General features: G+C 42.6%; 1 protein-coding gene across 4 annotated transcripts in view; it reads right to left on the minus strand.

Moving 5' to 3' along the window:
• Positions 1–26,795, minus strand: part of MCC (MCC regulator of Wnt signaling pathway) — a 432,932-nt gene that overhangs the window by 100,575 nt on the left and 305,562 nt on the right. For 3 of the 4 annotated variants that reach the window (XM_027100123.1, XM_027100130.1, XM_027100138.1), the window contains 2 exons: positions 12,188–12,301; positions 211–353 (listed from right to left, as the gene is read on the minus strand). In XM_027100123.1, coding sequence (XP_026955924.1) covers positions 211–353; positions 12,188–12,301 — 257 coding nt within the window. Of the gene's footprint in view, positions 1–210; positions 354–12,187; positions 12,302–14,244; positions 14,348–26,795 lie in introns of those variants that run through there. The other variant, XM_027100137.1, reaches the window with a different exon arrangement.

The following is a 26,795-nucleotide window of genomic DNA, read 5'->3' on the forward strand; positions in this document are numbered from 1 at the left end:
CCTTTCAGGGTTACCACGAGGATCAAGGTCAGAAGAGAATAATGGACGGGAAAGCACATGGTTAACAAAGTAAAGAGATAACACTTATCAACTGTAAAAATATTAGTTCCAAGTAAAACATTGTTATAATTCATAGGGGTGACTTCAAATCCGAAACCCAGGTTACCACCCGGACGGGCAGAGAGAGAGCCTTGACTTGGAGCTGACTACCTGATGGTGGTGCCTTGCAAACGGTCTATCTTCTTATTGAGCTCAGCAATGATGCTGTGGAGTTCGGTGATGCGTTCCTCGTACCGAAGCGTCGTTCGCTCCTGGACGTCCTCATGCTCTCTCATGAGGTGGGACTGCTCGCACTGGGATCGAGAGAACAAGACAGAAGTGCCAATGAGTTGACACACCTACAGGTGAGTGATTCTAAGTTTTATGGCCTCAAACCATCACAACCTCAATGTTGAGTATGCCCCAAATAAACATACACCTGCGCATTGGCCATGAGTCCCAGAAGACACAACAATAGCTGAACTGCACAGAGGCCCTGGTGCGCATCTGAGTCTTTTTATCTTTCTAGCTCTCATTTGCTCTTTGGGGAAAGGTCCCTCTGCCATTGCACACTATCCACACCTCCTGTTTTTCCTCAGCCACAGAGTGGGCAGATACCTTTTTTTTGGAATCTGAATCTTGGGCGAATGGATCTAAAGTTGCATGCTGTCACTTCACCTGACTGAGGGTCCTGATGAGACTGCCCTCCAGTTCCTGCTACCTCTATCCCCAGAGCTTTCTTCCCAAGTTCTTTTATGGCTGCTCATTTTTTCCTTTTTACCAATTCGTTCCTTTTTTGCTGAAGTTTGCTAGGGTATGTTTCAGCCACTTTTCAAGCAAATAATCCTCGATTGTATGACACCATTTCTTACCTGGCTGGTTATCTGCACACATAATGTTTTCCAATATCCTTTCCTACTAGACTATAAACTCCGGGAAGGCAGGGGCTAGGTGTTTTCATGACTTCGCCCTAGCACCTGGCACACAGCCTGGTTCGCTGTGGGTGACCTAGGCATGCGATGGGACAAATAAATTGCTGCGTTTCAAGAAGCCGAGGAGCTTCCCTTGCTCAGCATTTGAAGGATTAAGAAGCAGCAGATGCTATGAAAACATTTTTGCATCTTGAGTTTAAATCCTAAGGAACCTGGTTCATCTTCACTTCTCTCCCTCCTCCTCAACCCCCAACCAGTCATTGTACATTTAATCTCATTTACATAATAATAGAACACTAGTCAGCGACAGAACAAGGAGTCAACCTTCTGCCCCTGTCTACTGCATTCAGTCCTGATGAATTTCCTGTCCAGTGGAGGAATTTTAACTTCATTTTCGGTAAGGTTTTCCTAACGCCAAGAGCCACATGTACTTGCCAGCTTTGCACTTTCAGGGCTGGGGGCAGGGGGGCAAGGTAAGGCTTCTCACCCACCATGTCCAATGTCCTCCCCGTTCCTAAATCTGCCAGGCTTCCAATGGTGTAACCCAGAAGCTACCGGGCAGGGACACAAAGCCTTCAAAACAGACTGCTACCTGAAACAGAAGTACTCAGCAAAGTATGATAAATACGTTGGTATAAATCACGGCAGGGACCATACCTATGAACAGCAGCTTGATCACTATGAATGTAGTAACTTCCTGGGTGCTGCTCAGAGCTCCAGAAATAAGACTGGAGAGGAACCTGTACCACAGACCTTTGTGAGATGGTGACTTTCAGAGAAACAGTGACGTGAACTTCTGTTCTTAGTGACAACCCAAAACATCAAATAACCTCCACTCAAGGTCCAACACACAGGAAGTAAATGGAACCAGAGGCCAGGAGGAAGGACAAGTGAAAGTCCTACCTACATGGAAGCTTTCCTAACCAGAGCAAAACCCTGACAGGCCACAAATTCTCTTCCCATGAAGTTATGCCTCTTCACCTGTGATCCATCACACTTTAAGAGGAACAACAGAAGTCCACAAAATGACAGTGTCTCACAGATAGTAACTGTCAGTAAATGAAAAAGCTTCTTATTTCTCTCCATAAGCAGAATACTGCTTCTCTCCATCCCCGCAGAATATCTATGAGCTTTTATCACTGGTCTTTTTTCCCATCTTCAAATTGTGTATGTGAGTGTGTGTGTGCACATGTGCACGCATGCACCTGCATGTGTGTAGTATGTGTATGTGCGTATGTAGCTGATGTTCTCACGAAGGTCACCAGTTCCAGATCTTACAATAGTTATGACATGATGCCCGGTCTGACCTTGATCTTGTGGATGCCATGACTCCTACTACTTTGTCATCTTGCTGGTTCCTGCTCTGGGGTTTCCCATATTCAGTTCTCTAGGGCTATAAACTGCTGTGAAACGCTTCCCCTTACAAACTCCACGAGCTCTCATTTTCCCTGAAATTCCCTACTTATTCCTCCTCCTTCAGTCTTTACAGGTCAACAGGCCGCCACCACCACCAAGACAGACAAGAAACTGCAAAATCCACTTAAAAATGAAGATGTGTAAGTGTTTATTCAAGAGAAAGACACAGGATCAACTGATAAACACCAAGCCCACTCTAGGTGTCCCTGTTGGCTGTTAGGAGCTATCTGAGAGGTGAGCTCCTGTGGGGCTGCTTGGCTTGCAGGGAGATCAGATGGTTGGTACCCAGGTAACGAGAGCATGAGAACTGGTGTCGTACCATCTTCCCCCTGCCTCTAACAGGAAAGTCCGCCTGGAGGGCGTGAGTATGAACAAGACTCAACAGGAAGCCCGATAATTTAGTCAGACAGAACAGTGCTTGCAGCTGAAAGGATAAAAAAGATTCATAATGTCTATTTGGAACTTAGGAGTTCATCTGGGAGTAGCAACAAGAACGTCTTAGAGGAAAAAACTTCTCAGCTGAAGGCAAAGGTTACATTCCTATATTTTTCCATACGTATGTTTTTTCACAATGGTGGGAAGTCTCTATAATTGAATACTTCCTCTAAAGTAATAGCTATATCTTGATTTCCTAAACTATGATACGGTGCTGGGTGCCATGGGGAGGGTCACTATGACACCTACCTTGAAGGGAAATGTGGTCGCAGCTTCCAAGCAGACTCCTCTGCTGGTGCATAAGAAACATGGACAGAATTGGAGGGGTGGGGGGGAAGAAGAGATGATAGAATGGTGCCCTGGAGATTCTTTTCCCAGTGAAGAGAGAATACTGGAAAATAATTATTGAAACTCCTAGCCTCCAGATCAATGAATGACTGAGAAGACATAGCTCAGGACGTAGCTCAGAGCTGATTTGATGTTACAAACCAAAATCCCCTTGAGGTATCTCATTAAACACGCTTCACCCATTCCATGCACACTCATCATGCAAAGCCAAAGCTGAGCGGAAGCGTTGCTCTCCAAGCTGAATGAAGAAACCCCTTGAGCTTTTCCAAGCTGTGGTGCCGGGAGAAGTGCATCAATTCCCACAAGGGCAACAGTGCAGGACGAAACAAGCCATCACCTGCAGGAGCCTAAAGAACTCAAAAAACCACTCTTGTTAAACTGCTCCCATTAAACTGCACAAGACCAAGCCCAGGAATGGGGAACATCAATGTGTTAAAAGTGGCAGATGAGTGGGGAGCACCCAGGACAGACAAAGCCATATGCTGTGAGCAATCAGTGCCTTCCTGCCCTGGCGGCCTCCCACACAAGCAGGACTGGCCTATTAAAATGAGGCCCAGTTCAAGTATCACACTGCCCATGCCTCTCACTAACCCGAGTTTCCGAGAGCGTTTTTTAACCCAGGAGGCTATGTGATTTCCGGTATTCTGTTTCACAAGGACACAGGCTAGGTCAAGCTGTATACTGCACCTCCATATGAGAGTCACTTATGGGCAGGTATTCCAGTAAAGCCTCATTTAAGAAGGTAATATAACAATGACAACCAAACAGGACAAAGAGTATCACTCCTATTACCACTTAACGTTTGCACAAATTTTTCAATTTTAAGTTACAACTTTAAGTACATTATAGAAAATTTTAAAGAATGATAAAAAGACATCCACTTTTTCATAATCCATTAACAAGATCCTTTTTCAAATGGTGTTCATTTTTCTCCAGTATTTTCTTATGTATGTGGGGCACCGCCAGGACCACCGTAAGGGATGCACATCTCATAAGCATGAGCACCCTGGTGGCAGCCTGCAGAGGCGTTTACCAAGACCCTGGTTCACCTCCATCCATGCACGTGGAGGAATATTTCTCCTCCCCCATGAAGCTAAATAAGGCCATGTGACTTGCTGGTCCAGCAAGATATGAGTGAATATACACCATTTTTGCCTAGAAGCCTTTAAGCGCTTCTGCAGGCTTTCCCATATTCTCTTCCCCTGGGCAACACTCCAGATAGTAGAGGCTATCAGCTTGGGAGGCTGCGTGAGGACAGTGCAGCAGAGTTTCCTACCAGTTCCAGTGAGCTCCCAGCAAGAAGCCAAAAAATAAACCTTTGATAATTTAAGCCACTGAACATTTGGGGTTATTTGTTATCATTGCATATCCTGATGATACAACCACTTTATAGATGAAAACAGAGCAAATGCACAGGGACTATTTATTAAAACCCAGATAGCGAACAGAATGCTCTGCAAAGCCCTCAGAGTCCTGTGTATGCCATCAGGGGGCTGAGGCTGTTGTAGCCACAGCCTTCTCGCCTCTACTCCCTTCCAGCTCCCTGAGCTGTGGGCTGAACTCCTCCTTACCATTTACCTAAAGACCTCAAGTGGCATCAGAGTGATCCCCCCTTGGTCTCTTACCCTGAACCACCTCTGGTGAACTCCAGGAAACATGAACATTATGCCTTACAATACCAGAGGAGAGTTAGGAAACCCCAATAGCTCTCTCCCCAACCCCCTGGGAGCACCGAAATAGAAAAGCAGACATAAGGGGGTATAAAGCAGGAAATTCTAAGTCCCTCCAGCTCCCATCAAGCCAGCTTTAGCTACCAAAGTCAATTACTCAGCAACAACTTTCTGAACAGAAAGCAATGGCGGCTTCTTCTAGCAAAACTTGCAGATGAGGGATTACTTTCGCCTCCTTGCTGTATAGAAACATCTCACATAATTTCAGCTGAGCAAAATAAGAAATGGTCTTAAACAACATGCTACTGCTTTTTTTTTCTTCTATTATTACAGAGAATTTTACCCAGGGTCCTCCAACCTATACTGCATTTTTGACTGATCCTACAGTACAGCAAAGCCAGAAAGCCTGGGCTTGCAGCATCTTGCCTGCCATGAATTTCTGGAGGTCATCATCATTAGGAAGCTGGATTTCTCCTGAAACTACAGACTTTCAGTTTGAAAGGCAAAGAAAAAAAAAAAAAAAAATTGGGATTAGATAGGATGGAATTTTGCTTTTCCTGAATTTCATCTGGAGCTTAATATATACCCTGAGCTTTTTCTCTAGGTTTCTACTCTCCTATCATGATGATAAAGCAAATTTAAAATCTATATAAATACTTGTCTCAAGCCACATAAAGGAGCGAAACTGCCTATGTGCAAAAATGTTCAATAAAAGCAAGCAATATCATCATTACAACCACTAAGAATAAAACCCTTTAGGCTCATCTCTGCAATTGGTGCAATCCAGGGATAAAGCTGTGAGTCAGCCTTGAGACAGACTGGCCTGAGAACTTGAGCCCTTGTTGGAAAAACCCTGTGTAATGCGGTGATGCTAAGAAGCTTTATGGCTTTGTTAATGTTCTTCACTGGGTTTTATCTTATTCCACAGAGGCCACTGATCTTTAATCATCACATTAGTCTCAGCTGTCAAACCTAAGGGTATTATAAACTCCATTCTTGAAAAATGCAATGCCATCATTCATTCGTTAACCCTCTCAACCATCCTGGGAAGAGGGTCGGCACCACTCCCTTTTAAAATACGCTAAGAAGTTACGCTACTTTCTCAGGGTCACGCTGGATGGATCACAAGTAATACCACCCAGGATATTTCTACCCTCATTCGAAGTCCTTGCCCAGGTTCTCCTGAGGGGTAGGGTGGGGAACCAAGCCAACTAAACAAAGAGGCTCAGCACAAATGGAAACGTCATTGACAAAACAAAACAGCACTGTACGGAAGAGTATAAACAAATAAGGAAGGAATGGGGGGAGGGAGATCCTGGCAAAGAGAAGGCATCCATACTACCTCTGTTAAGTATCTCATACGAGAGAAAGATTAAAGAAAACACTCTCTCCGTTACATTTAATGAAAACTATATTTGTCTTTTTCCTAAAAGTCAAGGCGTAGAAAATTCAGAACACTTGCTATCTAGAGAGCTTAGAAATAGAAGGTGTACTGTATTACGACTGACCAATTTCAAAGGGCTCAGAAGCTTGTTCTGATATATCTCCTTCTGTAGTACTTTTTAAAAATGCAGTTACTGAAAATAATTGTTGGTATTAAACGCAAAGAAAATATGCTGAAAGCATCAAATCGGTACCGTATATAACCTTCGCCACTTTCCCACCAGGCTGTTCCCCCAGAAGGTGTTTAGTGTTGGTGCAAATCGCATGCGCAGGTCTGAGCATCTGTTTGATTTGGGAGGGTAGATACTTAAACCAAATTAACCTGTGCCCTATTCCCCACCCTCTTTGAGATCCCCAGGGCAAGCCGGGCAGCTTAAAAAACAATACAGGACTAGTACAGCTATGGATTCCCACGAAACCTAGATTCATACCCTGACTTCAGGTGCTTTCTAGCTCCATCATCTCAGGCAAGATATTCAAATTCCCTAAACCTTCATCTCAGGCAAGATATTCAAATTCCCTAAACCTTCATTTGTAAATGGGAATGTTAAGGTTTTCTCATCACAGGTCATTATGAGAACTCAGTGAGATAAAGCATGCGGAATGCTTGCTATACTGCCTGGCACAAAACAGAGCTAAAGAAGTGTGGCGATCATCACTACTGTAGGCTAATAGTGGCACTCTTCATCAGATCCCCCAGGAAGCTGTGATGGACAGACTCCAAGTTGACCATATGATCCCTGTGTCTCCTTGGTGTGATTACCATCTCACTGAATCTGGGTGGGACGTGTGACTGCCTTTAACTAACACAATGTGGCAAAGGTGATGGGATGTCTCTCCCATAATTGCATTACATTATATAAGACTGTCTTGCCAGAAGATTTATTCTAGAATCTTTCTCTCCATTGCTGGCTTTGAGGAAGCAAGCTGCTATGAATTCTACAACCACAGAGAAATTCTGCTAATGACGTGAGTGAGCCTGGAGGTGAACTCTTTCCCTGTTGAGTGTCCAGACGAGCGTGCAGCTCTGCCCACACCTTGACGGCAAACTTGCAGAGGACCTAGTTAAGCTATGCCTGGGATCCTGATGCACAGGAGATAATAAATGTGTAAGATAATAAATGTATGTTGTTTTAAGCCAGTAAATTTGGGGCAATTTGTTACGCAGCAGTAGGATACAAATACAGAAGCACTTTGCCTTCCCTATCACATTGGTATTGGGGGTCCTTTACTTAGCTCTTCCCTTCCAATCACTATTAAAACTCCACCGACTTTTGCCCATGTATAATGAGCCTTCTTTTATTCAACTAGTTCTAGTATCACCATTAATAATTACTCAACAGATTATGAAGCTCTCTTTGATTATTTCTGATGAACAAAAGCACCATTTATATTTTACATTTTCATCATAGCTCTGTAATATTTAGAGAGCTGGCAAAACTTACTAAAGCCACAGACTATACATTTATACACAAACTTGCTCTTCCACCATCTGGTAAAGCCTCAAACACGAATCACTTACCAAGGCATGTAACAGAGAAAGCACGGCACAGACACTTCCTTGCATAAATCTCATCTTTATAAAAGGTATAAGCCTGGCAAGACTAACCTTTTTTTTTCATGTTCTTTCCTGGGTCCCAGTATCTGAACTGGGAAGACATTTCCAGTGAAAGGAAGGGTAATTTTTAAGTATATTTACTGTAAGTATACAAGCAAGAGAGTCAACTAATGGTACTGTGATGTAACCATCAGGGGTAAAACCAGCCAACAAAATTATTACATGAGATTATCTTGACCATAAGTTAAGTCAAAAGGGAGCTGAATCAATCCCTGACACAGCAGACAAAAAGTTTCCCATTCTCCTCTTATCATCCTCTGCACAAGCTGCTCTGTCTTTGAGACTTAAATTTTAACAAAAACCTTCCTGGTCATCTTTTAAAATCCAAGACTGGGGTACATGCCAGCTTCCAGTTAAAAGCACTCACAATTTCTTTTTCCTAAAAGAAACATTCTCACCAATCAGGACTATTAACAATGGCTGGCTTTACACCAGCTTAACACCATTCTATTTTTTCTTTAATGAAAAAATAACTACTTTCTCAAAAAACACCTTAAGAAACAACAACAAAGCATTTAGAAAAGTTTTAATTCACCAGAGTCCAGTATAAATATTATAATGCTGCCTTTCCAGTTTTTTCTATCACATTTTTGTTACTTTTATGATCAGAAGGAAAATGTAAAGTTTTCATCCAAGTAAAAATTGAAAATTTCTGTCTCTGTAACATCCTGTATGAGGAAAGAACACTGGTAGCCTTGTCTTGGCTCTGGGGCTGGCTGCTCATTTGACCTTGGGTAAGCAAGTTAACCTCTCTGGGTTGCCTGTCAAATGTGGAAGTAGATGATCTCAACTACAAAGGGTCTTTCCTCTCTACTCGAACAGTCTAAGATTATGAAACATGAGTTTTCAAAACCTGCCATAGGTCATTCTAGACCAGTGACTGGGGCAGCCTCGTTCTTTTAATCTCTCTGAATTCCCACACAAATATAGAGAACCTACACATCAAAAGCAAATGCTTAGAGATAAGGTATCCTCCTGAACAACAAAACAGAAGCAGGTAGGGACAAACCAACAGCATCCACAAGACCTAAATGGTGTCTGTGTGGGCAGAAGCAGAGGGAAGAAACAAGACTGAGGGACCCGACAACTGGAAAACCTCAGAACAGCCAGTAAGTATACACGGGAAAGTGAGAAGGGCCAACTGGGAGGGGTTTTGCCTGAGCCAAGAGTGAGTGAGCAAGGGGCCCACAGTAAGATCTGAAGGGGCTAAGGCAGCTAGTCCCTATGAACTTTCAAGACCGGCCCTAGGAGTCTCTGCCAGGAGGAGAAACTGCTGGGAGTAGGATCAAAATTGAACAGGATGGGGTAATAGAGACAAGGGAAAGAACAGATCGAGATAGAAGCAGGTGAGGGGAACAGAGCCAGGAAGTGTCGGAAAGCAGGTTGCCATATTCGTGAATACAAGGAAGCTCTATGAACTTAAAAAGGCCATGTTCAACTCTGCCTCCTAAAGGTTCAAAGAAACTATTTTTCACATAAAAATGAAAAACAGAACAGTATTGAGGGCAAATCCCACATAAAGGTACAAGAAAGAAGAATGAAAAAAAGGGGAGAATAACATCCCTATAAACCATGAAAGCATGCCACAAAATAGAGAACCTCTCTCCTCACAAAAAGTCCCAAACAGTAGACTACTATTTCAAAATAAGCTAAAAGACTTGAAAAAGGTGAAATGACATAAAACAGGGGAGAACATAATTCAAAATTAGAAAAACTCAGAAAGAAGGTAATAGAACACACACACACAAAAGAAATGAAATAAAAATGCAGAAATATACGACTAAGCCAGAAGGCACACTAGGAGGGGATAAATACAATATATAAGGCCTAAGAAAAACAGAAGATGGAGAACAGGAAAAACAAGGTAAACAGGGAGAGATATAAAGGATTTGAGATAGTGACAGATACGGAAGACAGGCAAAGAAGATCAAAGATATACATAATAAGCATCCCTGAAGAAAAAGAAAAGGCAAGGGAACAAAACTAATATTAAACACTATAATTAGAAAAAACTTCTCTGAAATTAAAAAAAAGATTACAAAATATAATCAAAAGAAAACACAGCAAACATGAGAATATCAAACCAGAACGATTAAGAGTTACTCTAGCAAAATTACTGGAAGGAAGTAAAGAAGGGAGGGAAGAAAGAGAGAGAGAGAGAAAGTTGTATTATTAACAGACTTTGAGAGCAACACTCTATGCCAAAATAGAATAAAGAAACATATTCAAGTAAAGAAAAGATGAGTCAATGGTTTTATAGCCAGCAAGAATGCCTTTCAAGTAAGAAGGGCAGAGACACATTGTTATTAACAAGCAGAAAGTTGGTGAAGGTTATTCCCATGAGTCCTCCCTGAGGAAATCTACTAGAAAATAGCTTCCGGCATTAAACAAACAAACAGAGGGATATTGACATAAAGACCATGGTAAACATGAAATATATAATTTACTTGTAGAAGACTAAATGAGGACTAAAAGAAAGTCTAAGATGTAATGGCCACAGGGTCAGGCAGTGTGGATATAGTACAGTTGCAAAAAACTGGGGGAATGAGGAAAGTATAATGAAAAAAAAACTTTAAAAAATTCTTCTCAGTAACTGTATTTGTTATGATAGTATTAATGTTATTATTTTGAGACTATATATAATATGGAATGAAGCAAATGAGTAATTATGGAATATTCTTATCCAATCATCCTCTGTAAACTTCAGAACCAAGATTTTTAGTGTGAAAGAAAGGATATACAAATAAAATACAGAAGCTAAGTAAAAGAACCCTGTAGTCTGAATTTAAATTGGAGAAATTATTATGAGCTCCTAAGGTATTTTATCTTAAAATGTATAAATACATACATATGTGGATAAATAATAAGTAAATAAAGAATTTCCTGGCTATGTTTATAAAAGAGGCCTAAAAATAATGACCAAACTAGAAGCAATAAGCACCCTTAGCACCCAGATTGCAGTCTGGAAATACCATTTTCTACAGAGAAAAACCAAGGCTACATGGAGAATGCTTAATTCCAGTTTTGGAGTGAGAAATGTACTAGATGAGCCTGGAGTAAGTACTGGGCTCCTGTCAAAAGACTCAGGAGCCAACTTGAAGAGGTTCTTACTGGCCAAAAATAGTATACTTTGAGTTTCTACAAGGAAAATAATCACAAAGGACTGAAACCCAAATATGTTAAAATCCCTAAGTTCATAATATTTTAAAAAGTAACTGGGGACTTTCAGAGGATCATAAATAATTCATTATCTTGAAAAATGTTAAATAAATCAAAAGAATGAAGCAATGATTCTGCTTTTCCTCCGTGAACTATACCATTGTTTCAATACATCATAGATGATGGGAAATGTCTCTATAAAAGCACTTCAATTAAGAACTGAGAAAGAAATGGTAGAACTAAAATATCATGATTTTGTAAAGTCTTGATGAATCAGTGAACTTGGGCATTAAGTATCAAGACAGCTGCTAACGGGCTTCCCTGGTGGCGCAGTGGTTGAGAGTCCGCCTGCCGATGCAGGGGACACGGGTTCGTGCCCCGGTCCGGGAAGATCCCACATGCTGCGCAGCGGCTGGGCCCATGAGCCATGGCCGCTGGACCTGCGCGTCCGGAGCCTGTGCTCCGCAGCAGGAGAGGCCGCAGCAGTGAGAGGCCTGCGTACCGCAAAAAAAAAAAAAAAAAAAAAAAAAGATAGCTGCTAACATCTCAGAAGGCAAGACAACCAGATACTATGTGCTTCCCAGTGGAAAAACAAATACCCTCTACACTCTTGCCAGAGGAACTGGCCATGAATCTGACTGGTCCTCTGGATCCAAGGCCATTCTGCAGGGAATACAGGGGACAGAGGAACATGCCGAACTGCACCATGGGTGAACAATCAGCAACATCTGGACTGTGGGAAACTCCACAGGTCAAATGGCCAGCTTTTAAAAGACTAAGTATAAAGCCAATAAAGAACGGAGGGAAAACCTGTGGATTAAGAGATTCAAAGGAAACACGTAATTTTTAAACAGGCAAGACAAAACTCCACTGTCTAGGGACATACAAACTCCAGCGATAAACCGTAAAGAAACAGAAAATATGACTATAAAAGCCATGTGGGGAGGAAAAGTGGGATTGGGATGGGACATAAGGAGGTACTTCTGGGATGACTGTCAGGTTCTAATTCTTGACCTGGACAGTGGTCATGAGGGGGTCTGCTCATCAAACCGTCATTTGTTTTGTGGAGATTTCCATATGTTTCATCTTAAAAAATAAAGCAAAAAAAACCTTTCCAGACCCCTTACCTGTGCCTTGGCCAATTTCTTTTCCAGAAGGTCCCGTTCCCGCTCCGTTTGCTGCAGACGTTTATTAAGCTCCACTATATCTCCCTTGAGTGATGCCAGGGCTGCCAAGTGAAGCTGCAGTGACGGGAAGAAAGGAGCACAAGGTTAGACCCTTCGGCAGAAACTCATTTCCTTCACTTCATTTCCTGTAATTAGTGTGATCGCATAAAAATAGGTATCATCTACAATGGGACATTGGGTGATATTAATCTCAGGGGACAATGGACAGAAATCAGGTGTGTCACAGGCAAGCTGGATTATCTGGTCACCCTCAATGTAACAGGGAGAACACTGTTATGTGTGGGCAGTAGGACCTAATTTTGGATTGTCTAATAAAAATAGAGAGGAAAGCTACTCATTCTAAGGGCTTTCTCCGAGTTACTCAGCAAGGATGAGATTAAGAGCTGGTGTGGACTGCTTGCTTCTCAAGAAGCAAGGAAAAGGCAGAACCAAATTAGCTTTTACCTTTGGGAAAATATGCGAGTTGAATGGGGCAATTCAATTTTTTTCAATTCAATCACCCATACTGCCGCATGTCCAGACGGACCAAAGGGCTGAGAATTAAGAAAAAAAAATGGGAGAGCTCATTGTTTCCGATGTTCTCCTCCTCAAGTTGATGCATTAATTTTCTTGCCAGCTCCTCCTTCCTCATTGTTCCCCAGACAGACTAGATTGACCAGATGATGCTTCTGTGCAAGCAGGCCTCTCAGAAACAGAACCGGAACTCTGATAAATTATGCTATGGCGAGAGAAACCAAGAATCCATCGCTATACCTTTCCCCAGCCAACTCTCTCAGGGGAAGCGGAGCAAGAAAGAACGTTCTTCAGCAGATTAACAAGCGTATCACGCACTTCCAGGATCTCAACCCGCTCAGCTTTCAGGTTCTGCACATGGAGCCTGGGATGCACACATGCCTACCACACATGTGCCCGCTGTGGCTTTGCAGGTGGACGGCTGCGACCATCCTTAATATCTGTTCAGCCACGGCTCCTGGAGCAGCACCTTCCAGCCTTCCTTGCCCTCTGAGTCACTACTTCGCTGTCTTCACTGTCAATCCCAGGTGGAGCTCAGACCATCCCTGAGCTGAATTCCACATGACACTTGGGTGAGTGATGCCAATCAGAGGAAACCCTCCCTCTTTATAGGGTTTCTGTATAGCTTCTGCCAAGAGGATGTAAAGTAAGAAGTAAATAAATTTGATCTTTCAAGATGTACACACTGCAGCGGCACACAACTCCACTTTGAAGATTTTAATTTCAGGTTTAGAAAGATGCTCTTTTCTGCAACCTGCCCCTCCACACTGCGTGGAGGCTGGGAGGCTTGGGGGAGGGTGAGTAGGCGAGAAGGAGACATAGGGCAGGGGCTAGGGTTTCAAAGCGGTTGTTTGTGAGACTATCACAGCAGTGACTGGGACTTCACTTAACTGCATCGGGGCTGCAAACCAACAGATCAACAGCCGATTTGAAATCAGGAACGCTTGAAATTTAAAAAAAGGAAATGTCAGGCAATCTGGTGGTATTTGCCTTCTCATGTAGGGCTAGGGCCGCTCAGAAAAGGTCACTTTGGGTTTCAGATACAGGGTTTCTGTGATGAATTCTCAGCACAAATACCACAGTGTTCCCATTGTATAATTTTTTGGAGGCAGTTTTGCTCCCAGCGTGGGGAGAGGGACACAAATTCACTCCCGTACATAGCTGGGTTGCCCCTTCTGCCTCTGAACTGTCAATCTGAGAATGTTCCTTTAGCAACAGACACTGTGGTCTGCTATGCTATTATGTCTGGTCTTGGGAGAAGACCCGCCACCTGACCTCTGACAGGAAGGATGAAATACATGGAGAGCGGACATGTTCTTTAAGATATATAGGAGCAGAAACAAGGATCCCAACTATGACAGCCTAGACTTGCTTCCTCTCTCATCCATCTCCCATCCTACTTCTGGGGGAAAGGGCTGCCTGCAGGGGGTGGGGGAGAATTTGGGGGAAAAGCTGACAGAGGAGACTATATACTCCATACTGACCTCATGAACTGGGCCAGATGGGGAGACACACAGAGTGGTTATTTCCATCACAGTACAGGGCAGAGGGGTCCAGGCTGGGTCACATCCTATGGAGGACAGCCCTGGGCCAAGAGACGATAACACCAGCACTCTGGATTGCCAAAGGATCCATCAGATGTGCTTGTGGGGCAACTCCCTTTTCTTCCCTGGATGGAAGATGCCTATCTATCAAATATGAATTGATCAGTTTTTCTTTTTGTTTTTTAAATTAATTAATTATATTTATTTTTGGCTGTGTTGGGTCTTCGTTGCTGCGCGCGGGCTTTCTCTAGTTGTGGCGAGTGGGGGCTACTCTTCGTTGCGGTGTGTGGGCTTCTCACTGTGGTGGCTTCTCTTGTTGTGGAGCTCGGGCTCCAGGCACGCCAGCTTCAGTCCTTGTGGCTCACGGGCTCAGTAGTTGTGGCTCGTGGGCTCTAGAGCACAGGCTCAGTAGTTGTGGATCACGGGCTTAGTTGCTCCGTGGCATGTGGGATCTTCCCGGACCAGGGCTCGAACCTTTGTCCCCTGCATTGGCAGGCGGATTCTTAACCACTGCGCCACCAGGGAAGCCGCTCAGTTGTTCTTAACTTGAAGATTCCTTAAGAATCTCATGAATGTGTTGGGCCCTTCTCCTAGAGGAGACTATAAACTTGGTGCTTATGCATGTGTTCCGCCTAATTAAGATGATGACACACCCCGGAATCCATCTATGAACTCCGAACTAAGAACCATCTAGACTAGACGCCAGCTCTGTGATGCCCCCAAGTTTTGCAGATGGTGTCAAGTGTCATAACCACAGATGTCTGAGTGGAGGAAAGGCCCTCGGCATGTGGCATCTCCCACTTCCACATCTGCGAGTGAGGAATGAAACCCAGAGATCGACCTGCTCACTCCAGGTCCCATGGAGAGCCTAGCACCAGAACCAAGGTCACCATGCCCCTTCCTCACTATGCAGTGTTGTATGTGACAGTGATTTTCAGGGGTTTTCCTGTGGATGAAAACTTTACTTAAAATGTTTGCCTCTGATTATAAAAATAATGAGTATGTAACAGAAAAATAAACTGGAAAGTTGGCATTCTAACTTTTTGGTGGTGGCCTTTCGGTGGTTTCAAACTCTTCTGGGATACTTTCCTGTTTAATACTTTTTTTTTTTTTAAAGAGAAAGAGGCTTTTGTATTAAAAAAAAAAAAAAGAGTTGTCACAGTGTTTTCTGCAGGTGAAGGCTGTAGCATAAAAACTGTAAACAGTTATTATCTGTCCCTGCTGCATCTTCTTTCCCTGTCCACCAGCAATTCTGATAGAAGGTAAAACTTTAAAAACCAGGTGCAGTATACACTTGTTCCTTAGTGTCACTGACAAGTGCTCAGCAGAAGCTAACTACAAAGGTTGGAACATGCAGTGTGGAAAGAAGTTTGCCCACAAGTTGAAAGACGTGTTGCTGAGAATGTGTCTGACCGACCCCTCTCTCATTCCCACAACTGAGCACGGGATGAGTCCTGTTCTCACCGCAAGGAAGAGTGGACACTCCCTGCCAGCTTCAGCTCCGGAGCTCCCCTGTTCCACCTTGTCAATCACCCAGTACTCAAGAGCTGACTGGATCTCCTTCTTTTGGGGTTTCACCCCCCTCATTCTGGCAGACCTGGTGGTATCCCTGCAAATTCAATAGCTAGGGAGTTTTCGAGCAATGCTACAAGTATTATGACAGAACCTGTGTAGACCTGTGTCAAGCCCAGCATTAAGAAAATAAGAGAATAGAGGTCTTTCCGGGCAATTTTTAAAAGGAGTGACAGTGGGTTTAAATCCTGGAAAGAAAAATTGACCACAGCAACCAGAACTGTCAACTATCTATAATAGAAAAATTATATTTGCATCATTTTTCAGGATGTCTTTACTTATATTCTGGCTTCTGAAATGTCCTCTACCTTGAGTCAGAGCTTCAGACACATGAACCTCGAAGTACCATTAAAAGATGTTTCACTAACCAAAGAGAGAGAAAATATATGACGTTTGCAGACTGTGCTGGTCTCTTCCCAAACACGCTTTTCGCTTCATGCTCAGGAACAAGACCTCGATTTTTCATTGGTCAGACTACTGTTCAGCTAAAATATCCCAGTTCCCAGCCTCCCTTGCAGCTGGAGCTAGGTGTAGCCATGTGATAAAGTTCTAGCCAAGGAGACAGAAGCAAAAATATGTGGAAGTTCTGGGAAAATCTTTTTGAGGGAGGTCATGCTGTTTTTCTCTTCCTCCAGCCTTGCTGCTTGGTATATTAATGTGATGGATGGAGGTCCAGCAGCCATCTTGCTTCAGAAAGATGAGGTCCACACTGTAGGGAGTGGAAGGTGCCTGAATCCCTAACAACCTTGTAGAGCCACCCTACTAGCTTTGGACTGCCTGACTCCAGACTTCTGTAATAGAATAGCAAGAACAGACCTCCGCTGTATACACCACTATTATGTTGTGATACTCTGGCAAATGAAGTTGATCTGAGCCTAATTTATAAGGAATCAGATAAACCTGGGTTCATGTCTCATTTATGATACTTGTTAGTGATTTGTCTTTGGACAGCTGATTTAACTGGGTTTTTTGTTTTTGTTTTTTGCCGTACGTGGGCCGCTCACTGTTGGGGCCCCTCCCGTTGCGGAGCACAGGCTCAGCGGCCATGGCTCACGGGCCCAGCCGCTCCGCGGCATGTGGGATCCTCCCAGACCGGAGCACGAACCCGCGTCCCCTGCATCGGCAGGCGGACTCTCAACCACTGCGCCACCAGGGAAGCCCTGGTTTTTTATAAATGGGTGTTTTTGCTGTCGTAAAGGCAAAATGAGATGGCCATCCATAAAATGACCAGCATAGTGTCTGAAACCAAGTAAGCATTCAACAACGTGCATTTCCTCTTTCCCAGCCAGGTTTTAAGTCAGCAAGTTTCAAGTCAACAACCTTCTCAGATGAAGTCTCACTATAGGTAGTGAGAGGTACATTCAGATGAGGAAGTAACACAGTCCTGTCTTGGAGCAGCACACTTCCTGGGGGTTAACAGCACAGGAATGAGAGGCCTTAAGCCTTGGGACTTCAGCAGAAGTCCCAAGGCTTAAGGAGCTGACTGTCAAGGCTCTTAATTCTCTGTGAAATTTTAACCCAAGGCCTCAGCAAGGTTGGGATGGGACCATGACGCTTCCTAATACAACTTTGGGTCTAGCACGTGAAGGATATAAATCCACGCATACCTCGTATTTCTGGAGATAAAAGATACTAATTCCCTAGGCTGTTCTGAGCCTGGCTTCACGTTCATTTTACAGCGTGTATCCAAAGGAAAAGTAAACCACCTGGAAATTTGGCTTCAAGACAACTGTCAAAATGGTGGTTATTTTTGGATGAAACATCACTTGAGTAATATTTCACAGTTCAGCTGGCTGTAAAGACAAGCCCGCGAAGCCTCTGAGAGAGAAGGTGTCCAGCTGCCGGGAGCCCGGGTGAGGATCAAGCAGTGCCTTTGTGACGGTCTCTCCTGGTGGCTGCTCCTGGGCTATGTGGATAGATGTGCTTCCTGTTACCGACTAGCCATGAGACAAAGGGCGTCACACTTCTCAGGATGTCCTTCTAAGCCAGCAGCCCAATGACTCTAATGAGCCCCCAGGAGCACCACTGTGTACTTATGGTTATAAGAGGCTTCTTTATCTTGCTACTACTGGCAATAGAAACAATGGAACAGATGCCGGTGCTTTCCTGATCGCTTGGCACCCTCCTATGCATTATCCCACGGGGTCTCCATCACACCACACCTCCGTGGCCTACAGGGAGGCTATGATTCCCAGTGTGCTGAGGAACAAGTACTCTTCCCAAGGGCCACAGCTGTTGAAGGGGTCCAGAACCAGAATCGAGGCTGCCAAACTCTAGGCCCACCATTTTACTCATCTTTCTGGGACTTGGGTCTGCTCTCTTACAGCACTGCCTTCAAAGGGACCAAAGGCTTCCACAGCCACACCTGAAACAGAGGAATGAGTTCATCCCCAAGTCTCCATCCAGAGACCATGCAGTACTAATGGTGACATGGCTGAGTTAGGCTTTTCCGCCTTGTTGGCAGGTAAGCTCACTCAGAGGAAACTGTGCTTGTTCTCTCTCTCCCTGTACTTGGTCTGGCTACCTGAGATGCTCCTGTAGGCCATGCACTGCCAGGGTACCTCTATTTCCCTCCCACCAGTGATGATGGGAATGCCCATCCTGTCCTTCTAAGTGGGCCACTTGCCCTCCAGCTGCAAAGTACACAACATAGTTCTTGCTTATATTTGAGTGAGACAATGGGTAGTGCCAACTGCTTCCACTTAGTGAACTGTTCTCTTCCTCAAAGGGGAAGAAATAAGGGCAACTAACCTTTACCGAACACATAGTCTTTTTTTTTTAGAGACTTAAAAATATTTATTTAAAAATAACATTAATTAACCCACTATATGCTGAACACACACTCAGGCTCTGCACTAAGTGCTTTCTACACTTTACCTAATTCAATCAGCTACAGAGTCCTGCAGAAGAAAGGACACAACCCCAGTGCCAAGCTTTGGGAATATTCTAAGAATTCCAGGCAACTCGATAGTAGTAAATCATAACATTAATAGTTACCATTTGCTGAATGTTTAACAGGTATCAGGCACTTGGGCTAAGCACATTTCATGCAGTACCTCATTTAACCCTCACCGCAATGCTATGAGACAGGTATTATCACCTCCTTCTGACCAATGAGGAATCAAGGCACAGAGGAGGGATAGGAAATCAGCCCAAGGGCAGGGAACTGATAAACAGTAGAAGACATGTTAACACACACACACTCCATGCTCTAATCGTCTCTGCTATGTGCTTTGCTGGTACTTCCAACTCAACATGCCACTGCCCTCCTGGCTTGCAGGATACACATGTGTGCATGTGTGTGCATGTATGTGGATGGGTAGGAGGATGTGCACACTGGCAGAGGCCGGGACAGGGGGTGAAGCAGAGGGCAGTGGGAGATGGCAGGGCGAGCCCTCCAGTGACAATGATGAAGCTGGCGGTGGCTCAGCTCAGTGTCAATTTGGAGACTCTCTTTAACTTTCTGTGCTTTTTCATCTTTTTGAGAAGGGTTTGTACCAGATGGCCCCACCCTGAGTTCTGTGCTTGGGGCTCTTCATACTTTATTTGCCCACTGGTCCCAGAACGGATTTGCTGAAGCTCACTTCCCAAGGAAGCTTCATTTATATACAGAACTGATCAGCAGCAATCTCTCCCCTAGAAATTTAAAAAGCGCTCAGAATCACACATAACCTTACGACCGGCGAGGGAATTCAAGAACATCTAGTTCAATTCCTTCGTTGTAAAGGCATTAAACAGACTCAGAAAAACAAGGCTCATCAGATTCACATTTCCTCATTCCCTATCCAGAGGCTTCCTGTTCTCCCATATGGCAATCCAGGAGCTCCTGGGTAGTGAATAAATGTCTATATCCAGCCTCATCCTTCGAAATAGCAGGAGACATCTGTACACGAGAAAGCAGCCTCATTCAGCTTCCCCTGCAAGACTCCCCACACGCCGGGTGCTCTAATTCAGATACATAAAGAACAAAATCCCTGGCAAAGGGGGAACGTTCCTTGCCAGATGGACACAATCAGGCCTGTTCAGTGGCTTCCAGGACTGGAACATTCCTATTTACAGCTAGAATTCCAGCTAGGGGCACCTACTGTGCAATATTTCAAGAAAGGATGTTCACAGCCTTGAAACGTAAAAACTCATTAAACACCATCTACAAGATTGCCCCGCTGCACGCTAATCACTTTTTGCTGACCTAGACCAACTCAGAAAACAGGACCTTTTCGTCTTTCATTTTATCTGATGATTTCATTGGTCAGTGGTCCCTGAGTTACTTTTTAAACCTCCACTGAAGTTCAGTTGTCGAAAACAGCACTCTAAATCCCCTTCAACGTGGTAGCACTAAAATACCATCCAATAGACAAAATGATCCCGTCCAAGAGTGCCTGATGTAGGTGATGGTGCCAAATCACAAAGCAGGACCCAGGTACCAACTGTGAAAACAGCAACACCATCATCCCTAGCACCCACCTAAGGCAAATGGCTGGGAGATGGCTCTCAAGGAGGGGAGGGGTCCAAGACTGATCCTCCCAACTTTGAAGATAACCCTCAATCCCACTCCATCTTCAAAAATATGCTCCTCTAAAAATAAGCCACACTGAATTTGTACATTGCCTTGGGTAGTATAGTCATTTTATCAGTATAAATTCTTCTAATCCAAGAACAATGTATATCTTTCCATCTGTTTGTGTAGTCTTCAATTTCTTTCATCATCCTATAGTTTTCAGAGTACAGGTCTTTTGTCTCCTTAGGTAGGTTTATTCCTAGGTATTTTATTCTCTTTGATGTGATGGTAAAAGGGATCGTTTCCTTAGTTTCTCTTTCTGATCATTCATTGTTAGTGTATAAGAATGCAAGAGATTTCTGTGCATTAATTTTGTATCCTGCAACTGTACTGAATTCATTGATGAGCTCTAGTAGTTTTCTGGTGGCATCTTTAGGGTTTGCTATGTATAGTATCACATCACCTGCAAACAGTGACAGTTTGAATTCTTCCCTTACAGTTTGGATTCCTTTTCTTTATTTTTCTTCTCTGATTGTTATGGCTAGGCCTTCCAAAACTATGTTGAATAAAAGTGGCAACAGTGAACATCCTTGTCTTGTTCCTGATCTTAGAGGAAATGCTTTCAGCTTAGCACCACTAAGTATGATGTTAGCTGTGGGTCTGTCATATATGGCCTTTATTATGTTGAGGTACGCTCCCTCTAAGCCCACTTTCTGAAGAGTTTTTAATCATAAATGAATATTGAATTTTGTCCAAGGCTTTTTCTGCATCTACTGAGATCATCATATGATTTTTATTCTTCAATTTGTTAATGTGGTGTATCACATTGATTGATTTGCAGATATTGAAAAAAATCCTTGCAAATGAACTAGAACAAATATTTTAAAAATTTGTCTGGAAACACAAAAGACCCCGAATAGCCAAAACAATCTTGAGAAAGAACAACAGAACTAAAGGAATCATACTCCCTAACTTTAGACTATACTACAAAGCTACAGTAATCAAAATAGTATGGTGTACTGGCACAAAAAAAGACACACAGATCAAGGGAAGAGAGCGGAGAGCCCAGAAATAAACCCACGTACTGATGATCAATTAATTTATGACAAAGGAGGCAAGAATATACAATGGAGAAAAGACAGTCCTTTCAATAAGTGGTGCTAGGAAAACTGGATAGCTACATGTAAAAGAATGAAATTAGAAAATTCTCTAACACCATATACAAAAATAAACTCAAAATGGATTAAAGACCTAAATGTACGACTGGACACCACAAAACTCCTAGAGGAAGACATAGGCAAAACACTCTTTGACAAAAATCATAAGCAGTATTTTTTTTGATCCCTCTCCTAAAACAAAGGAAATAAAAGCAAAAATAAAAAAACAGGACCTAATTAAATTTAAAACCTTTTTCACAGCAAAGGAAACCACTGACAAAACAAAAAGACAACCTACTGAATGGGAGAAAACCTTTGCAAATGATATGACCAATAAAGGGTTAATATCCAACATATATAAACAGCCCATGTAACTCAACATCAAAAAACCAAACAACCCAATAAGAACTGAATAGACATTTTTCCAAAGAGAAATGCAGATGGCCAAGAGGCACATGAAAACATACTCAACATCGCTAATCATCAGGGAAATGCAAATCAAAACCATAATGAGATATCATCTCACACCTGTCAGAATGGCTATCATCAAAAAGAACACTAATGTCGGGAAGGATGTGGAGAAAAGGGAACCCTCGTACACTGTTGGTGGGAATGTAAATTGGTGCAGCCACTGTGAAAAACTGTATGAAGGTTTCTCAAAAAAGTAAAAATAGAACTACCAAAGGACACAGCATTTCCATTCCTGGGTATATATCTGAAAAAACCACAAACACTAATTCGAAATGATACATGCACTTCAATGCTCATAGCAGCATTATTTATACTTGCCAAGATATGGAAGCAACCTAAGTGTCCATAAATAGATGAAGAGGTAAAGAAGATGTGGTACATATATACAATGGAATACTACTCAGTTATAAAAAAGAATGGAATTTTGTCATTTGCAGCAACATGGGTGGACCTAGGGGGCATTATACTAAGTGAAATAAGTCCAACAGAGAAAGACAAATACCATATGATATGACTTATACGTGGAACTCAAAAAATAAAACAAACTAGTGAATATAACAAAAAAGCAGCAGACTCACAGATACAGAGAACAAACTAGTGGTTACCAGTGGGGAGAGGAAAGAGTGTAGGGGAAATATAGGGGTAGAGGATTAAGCGGTACAAACTATTAGGTATAAAATAAGCTACAAGGTTATACTGTACAACACAGGGAATAAAGCCAATATTTTATAATAACTACAAATGGAGTATGACCTTTAAAATTGTGAATCACTGTATTACACACCTATAACTTATATAATATTATGCATAACTATACTTCAATAAAAAATAAAAATGTCACATAATTTTTACTGGAAATGATATTAGCTAATATGTGGACGTGTGTTATGTGCTATTGCTATATTTAAAGCATGTAACATGCATGTACTTTCTTAATTTTTCTTCACATAGCCTTTGGAATAGGTACTGTTGTTAACCCCAATTTTAAAGAGGTAGGAATTGAGGCTTAGAGGTTCAGTAACTTGCCAAACTAGTAAGTGGCAGAGCTAGAATGAAAACCCTTGTCAGTCTAACCCCAGAGCCTGGTTCACAACCATGCCTCATGCTTTGCAACAGAATACCCTAGCACTGCTGAGATACCTTCATGAAATTATTGAGAAGATAAAGTCTCAGACAGAGAGTTCTTTTTATAAGAGGGGAAAAAGCACAACTGCAAAATTAGCATGAGGGAAAAGGTATTAATTCTTTAAAACTTCCAACATTTTGAGAAACACAAGACCATTAAGCTGATATCAGACCCAGGAAAGCAGAGAAAAATTAATCTCCGGATATGTCCATACCCGATCGATGAGGGAAAGTTAACAAGGGAAATATTGAAGTGTAGGTGAAAAAGCTCTAACTAAACAGTACATGGGAGGAAAGGTTATCTTAACTGATAAATCTTAAAAAATAAAAAGTCTAAACAGAATATTATATATATATATATACACACACACACACACACACACACACTTTAAAATTTACTATACAATAGTTGCTGGTAAAAACAAGTCACAGCATTTTCCACTAATAAATTCTTACTTTTTGTGGTGTTATTTTCAAGGGAAACCAAAATTACATGCAATACAAGGATATTTGGAAAGAAACACAAACAAAATAAAGACACAGCAATAACCTGTCAGCACCTGCTTAAATTTCAAGGTGGGTTGCATCCTAATGGCACATCATGAAGGAGATCGAGATGTAACAATTAAATCCTGCTAATCAGAAGACATGAATATTTCAGTGTGTACTAAATACTGATGTGATCCCTGAGGCAGAAAGTCCCACAGAGAATTATATGAACAGGAGTAAAAGACTTCCTTGACAAGGTCTGCATTGTTCATAAATTTTTATATTGATCCAATTTAGTAGGTATCAAATTCTCCTTTCTAAAGAAACCAAGTACCTTTAATGGTGAAACACTCCATAAACTCTGCAGATCAGGAAAAACCAAGGTACTTTAACAGCAATAGTTGAGTGCTTTGGAAGTTCCCTATTTTTTACTGGATTGAGGACAATGTTTTTTTCTTTGGGAAAACAAGTGAAGATTTAGATTTGAGTGTGTGTGTGTGTGTGTGTGTATACATATACAGATACATACTTATACACACATACATATATTAACACACACATATATACATATGGACTTTCTATGTATACAGAACTCAAGGCACATGATCTCAAGTCTTTTTATTTAAGCACAGGAGACAGCCTAGATGTTGACTATTGAGATATTCAGTACAATCATATTCAAATGTATTCCCAACATTTGAGAGAGATTTTCACATGCACTATTTCTTGTAAAGAAAATCCCTTTAAAATGCTTGATGCCATAAACAAGCTCCCATTTCAGGCAAGTCTCAGGCGGGCCCTGGCTTCTCGTTCCTCACCATGGGGCTGCTGACTGATGGGCCATTTCACCACTCACTGCTGCATCTAATCCAAAGCACCAGGAAAGGGTAGAAGACACATTTCAAATCTGCTCAATGTTCTCTCCCATCAGGGGCCCTGCTGACTGCTTCAGAGAACAGTGTGCTTAGACAGAAGAAAAGGTCTGAATCTTCTCTCCTTTCCAAATCACCTAACCCAGTCAATACTAGTCCCAACCAGGACTTATTCCCTGAAAAGGAAGAAAATGAGAGAGGAAGAAGAGAGAAAGTGATGGGGAAAACATAGTTCAGTGGTTAAGGACATAGGCTTTATAACAAAACAAAAACAAATAAAAACCCCAGACCTGAGTACTAGTTCAAGCTTGGTTAAGTTGTTAAAAATTTCCAAGCCCCACTTTACTCACCCTGTAATGACAGCCAACCATACAGAACTGTAAAAATTAAATGAACATACTACAGGTAGCTCACTTGAACACAATGCTGCCTGGCAGAAAGTTAACCACAGTGACTGTTGTCATCTTAATTATCATGATCATCATGCCATGCCTTCGTGCTTGCTAAAAAGTATCAAGATAGGGGCTTCCCTGGTGGCGCAGTGGTTAAGAGTCCGCCTGCCGATGCAGGGGACACGCGTTCGTGCCCCGGTCCGGGAAGATCCCACTTGCCGTGGAGCGGCTGGGCCCATGAGCCATGGCCGCTAGGCCTGCTCCTCCGGAGCCTGTGCTCCGCAACTGGAGAGGCAAAAACAAAACAAAACAAAACAAACAAAAAAGTATCAAGATAACTTTGGGCCTTAAAAGCGTTGATGGGCTACTTTCCTATCTCCTTGTTTACACACACCCTGATTAAACAATCAGAATGACTCATCATTACCTTGAGGCCCAGCTCACATTAGTCAGAGTGATCTACACTTTGCCTGCCTTTCAACATGTGCAATTGGATCAGCAGCTCTCTACATCCTGGCTGGGCCTGCAGGGAAGCAGGTAAACACATTTATCCTCAACAGCCTAGAAACTAGAGGAGGCTTACGCTCAGTCTATACTCCCCACCTCCTGGCTCCTCATAGCACAAGGTAAGAGACGGTCAGGAACCAAGTGGGACACATACAGTGACCCCAAAATGAACTTCCAGAAAAATGTATCTGAAGACAGAAGAGCTTAGTGTAAGCAAGGGTATGCACAAAGACCTGTTCATGACAGTAAAAAAAAAAAGGAAAAGGAAAATAGTGGTTGAATAAATTGCATGATATGCATAATATACCATGTTGCCAACAAAATAGAGAAATACATAATTAACGTGGTAATCATAACTTCCCATATGGGTGCTGAGTCAATTCATTCCGGCTGCTTTCCACCTGTCCCCACCAACCACCTGGAACAAGTTTTCCTTCTCCCCTACTGCTCCTCTAGCCTTTCACTCCTCTTTATTTTTCATAACACTTATTACTCCCTGACAATATATCATACAAGTTTTGTGTTGAGTCATTCCCCCATGAGGCTATAAGTTCCAAGAAGGCAGACATGTCATGGAACTAAGGAAATAGCCAACGAACAAGATGAACTGTGCCTGGTACATGGGAGGACTTCAGACAGATTTGTTGAATGGATAAATTTAGAAAATTAGAAGATACAGATAAAAGAACTTACATTATCCTTACCCCTACCACCTAGAGATATCTGTCAAATATTTTTCTATGTAAACAGAAGTAGCTTATAAAATAAAGTAAAAATAACTTAGGTGAAAAAATGTCTAATGTAGTACTGTCCTCCATACTTCAAACTCTCTGAATAATTCACTGTATCGTTAATATCCCCTCTAGGTCACCAAATGGCTACAACAGTTCTCCATCCCCCAGTGGTCCCTCCAGGATGTCAGTGTTTCGGTTTTTTAGGTTTTTTTTGGATACATGGTACTTAGGACCAAGCACAATACTCCAGATGAATTCTGGCCAGCACACTTCTATGTGCCAGGGACCATGCCAATTGCCTTATATGGGTTTTCACTGAATTCTCACTCAACAAGAGAGAAGTAATTGTTACTTCATTCTGCAGAGCAGAAACGGAGGCACAGTAAGTTTCTCTAGTACTTAAAACCAGAACCTCCCCAGCTGACCTACCCTATTCATCAATACTGCATCTCATTTACCATGGGTATCCAGGGTCAAATGTTTTCGATCACATGATCTGACGTGGCCCAGGGAGAGCATCTGAGGATCCAAGACTGCGGACTTGGATGGCGCTCAGCACCAGACAGTTTCTAGCAGTGCCGCACAAACTGGGAACAGCGCTGGCACCAGAAGGGAGCTGCAGTGAGATCCCCTGTACTTGCTCTGTCAGTGCCCAGCGCTGGAGGCAAGAAGCA

The sequence above is a fragment of the Aethalodelphis obliquidens genome, unplaced genomic scaffold, assembly GCF_003676395.1.
Source record: "Aethalodelphis obliquidens isolate GAN/ISIS:26980383/991018 unplaced genomic scaffold, ASM367639v1 scaffold4, whole genome shotgun sequence".
In the NCBI taxonomy this organism is placed as follows: domain Eukaryota; kingdom Metazoa; phylum Chordata; class Mammalia; order Artiodactyla; family Delphinidae; genus Aethalodelphis; species Aethalodelphis obliquidens.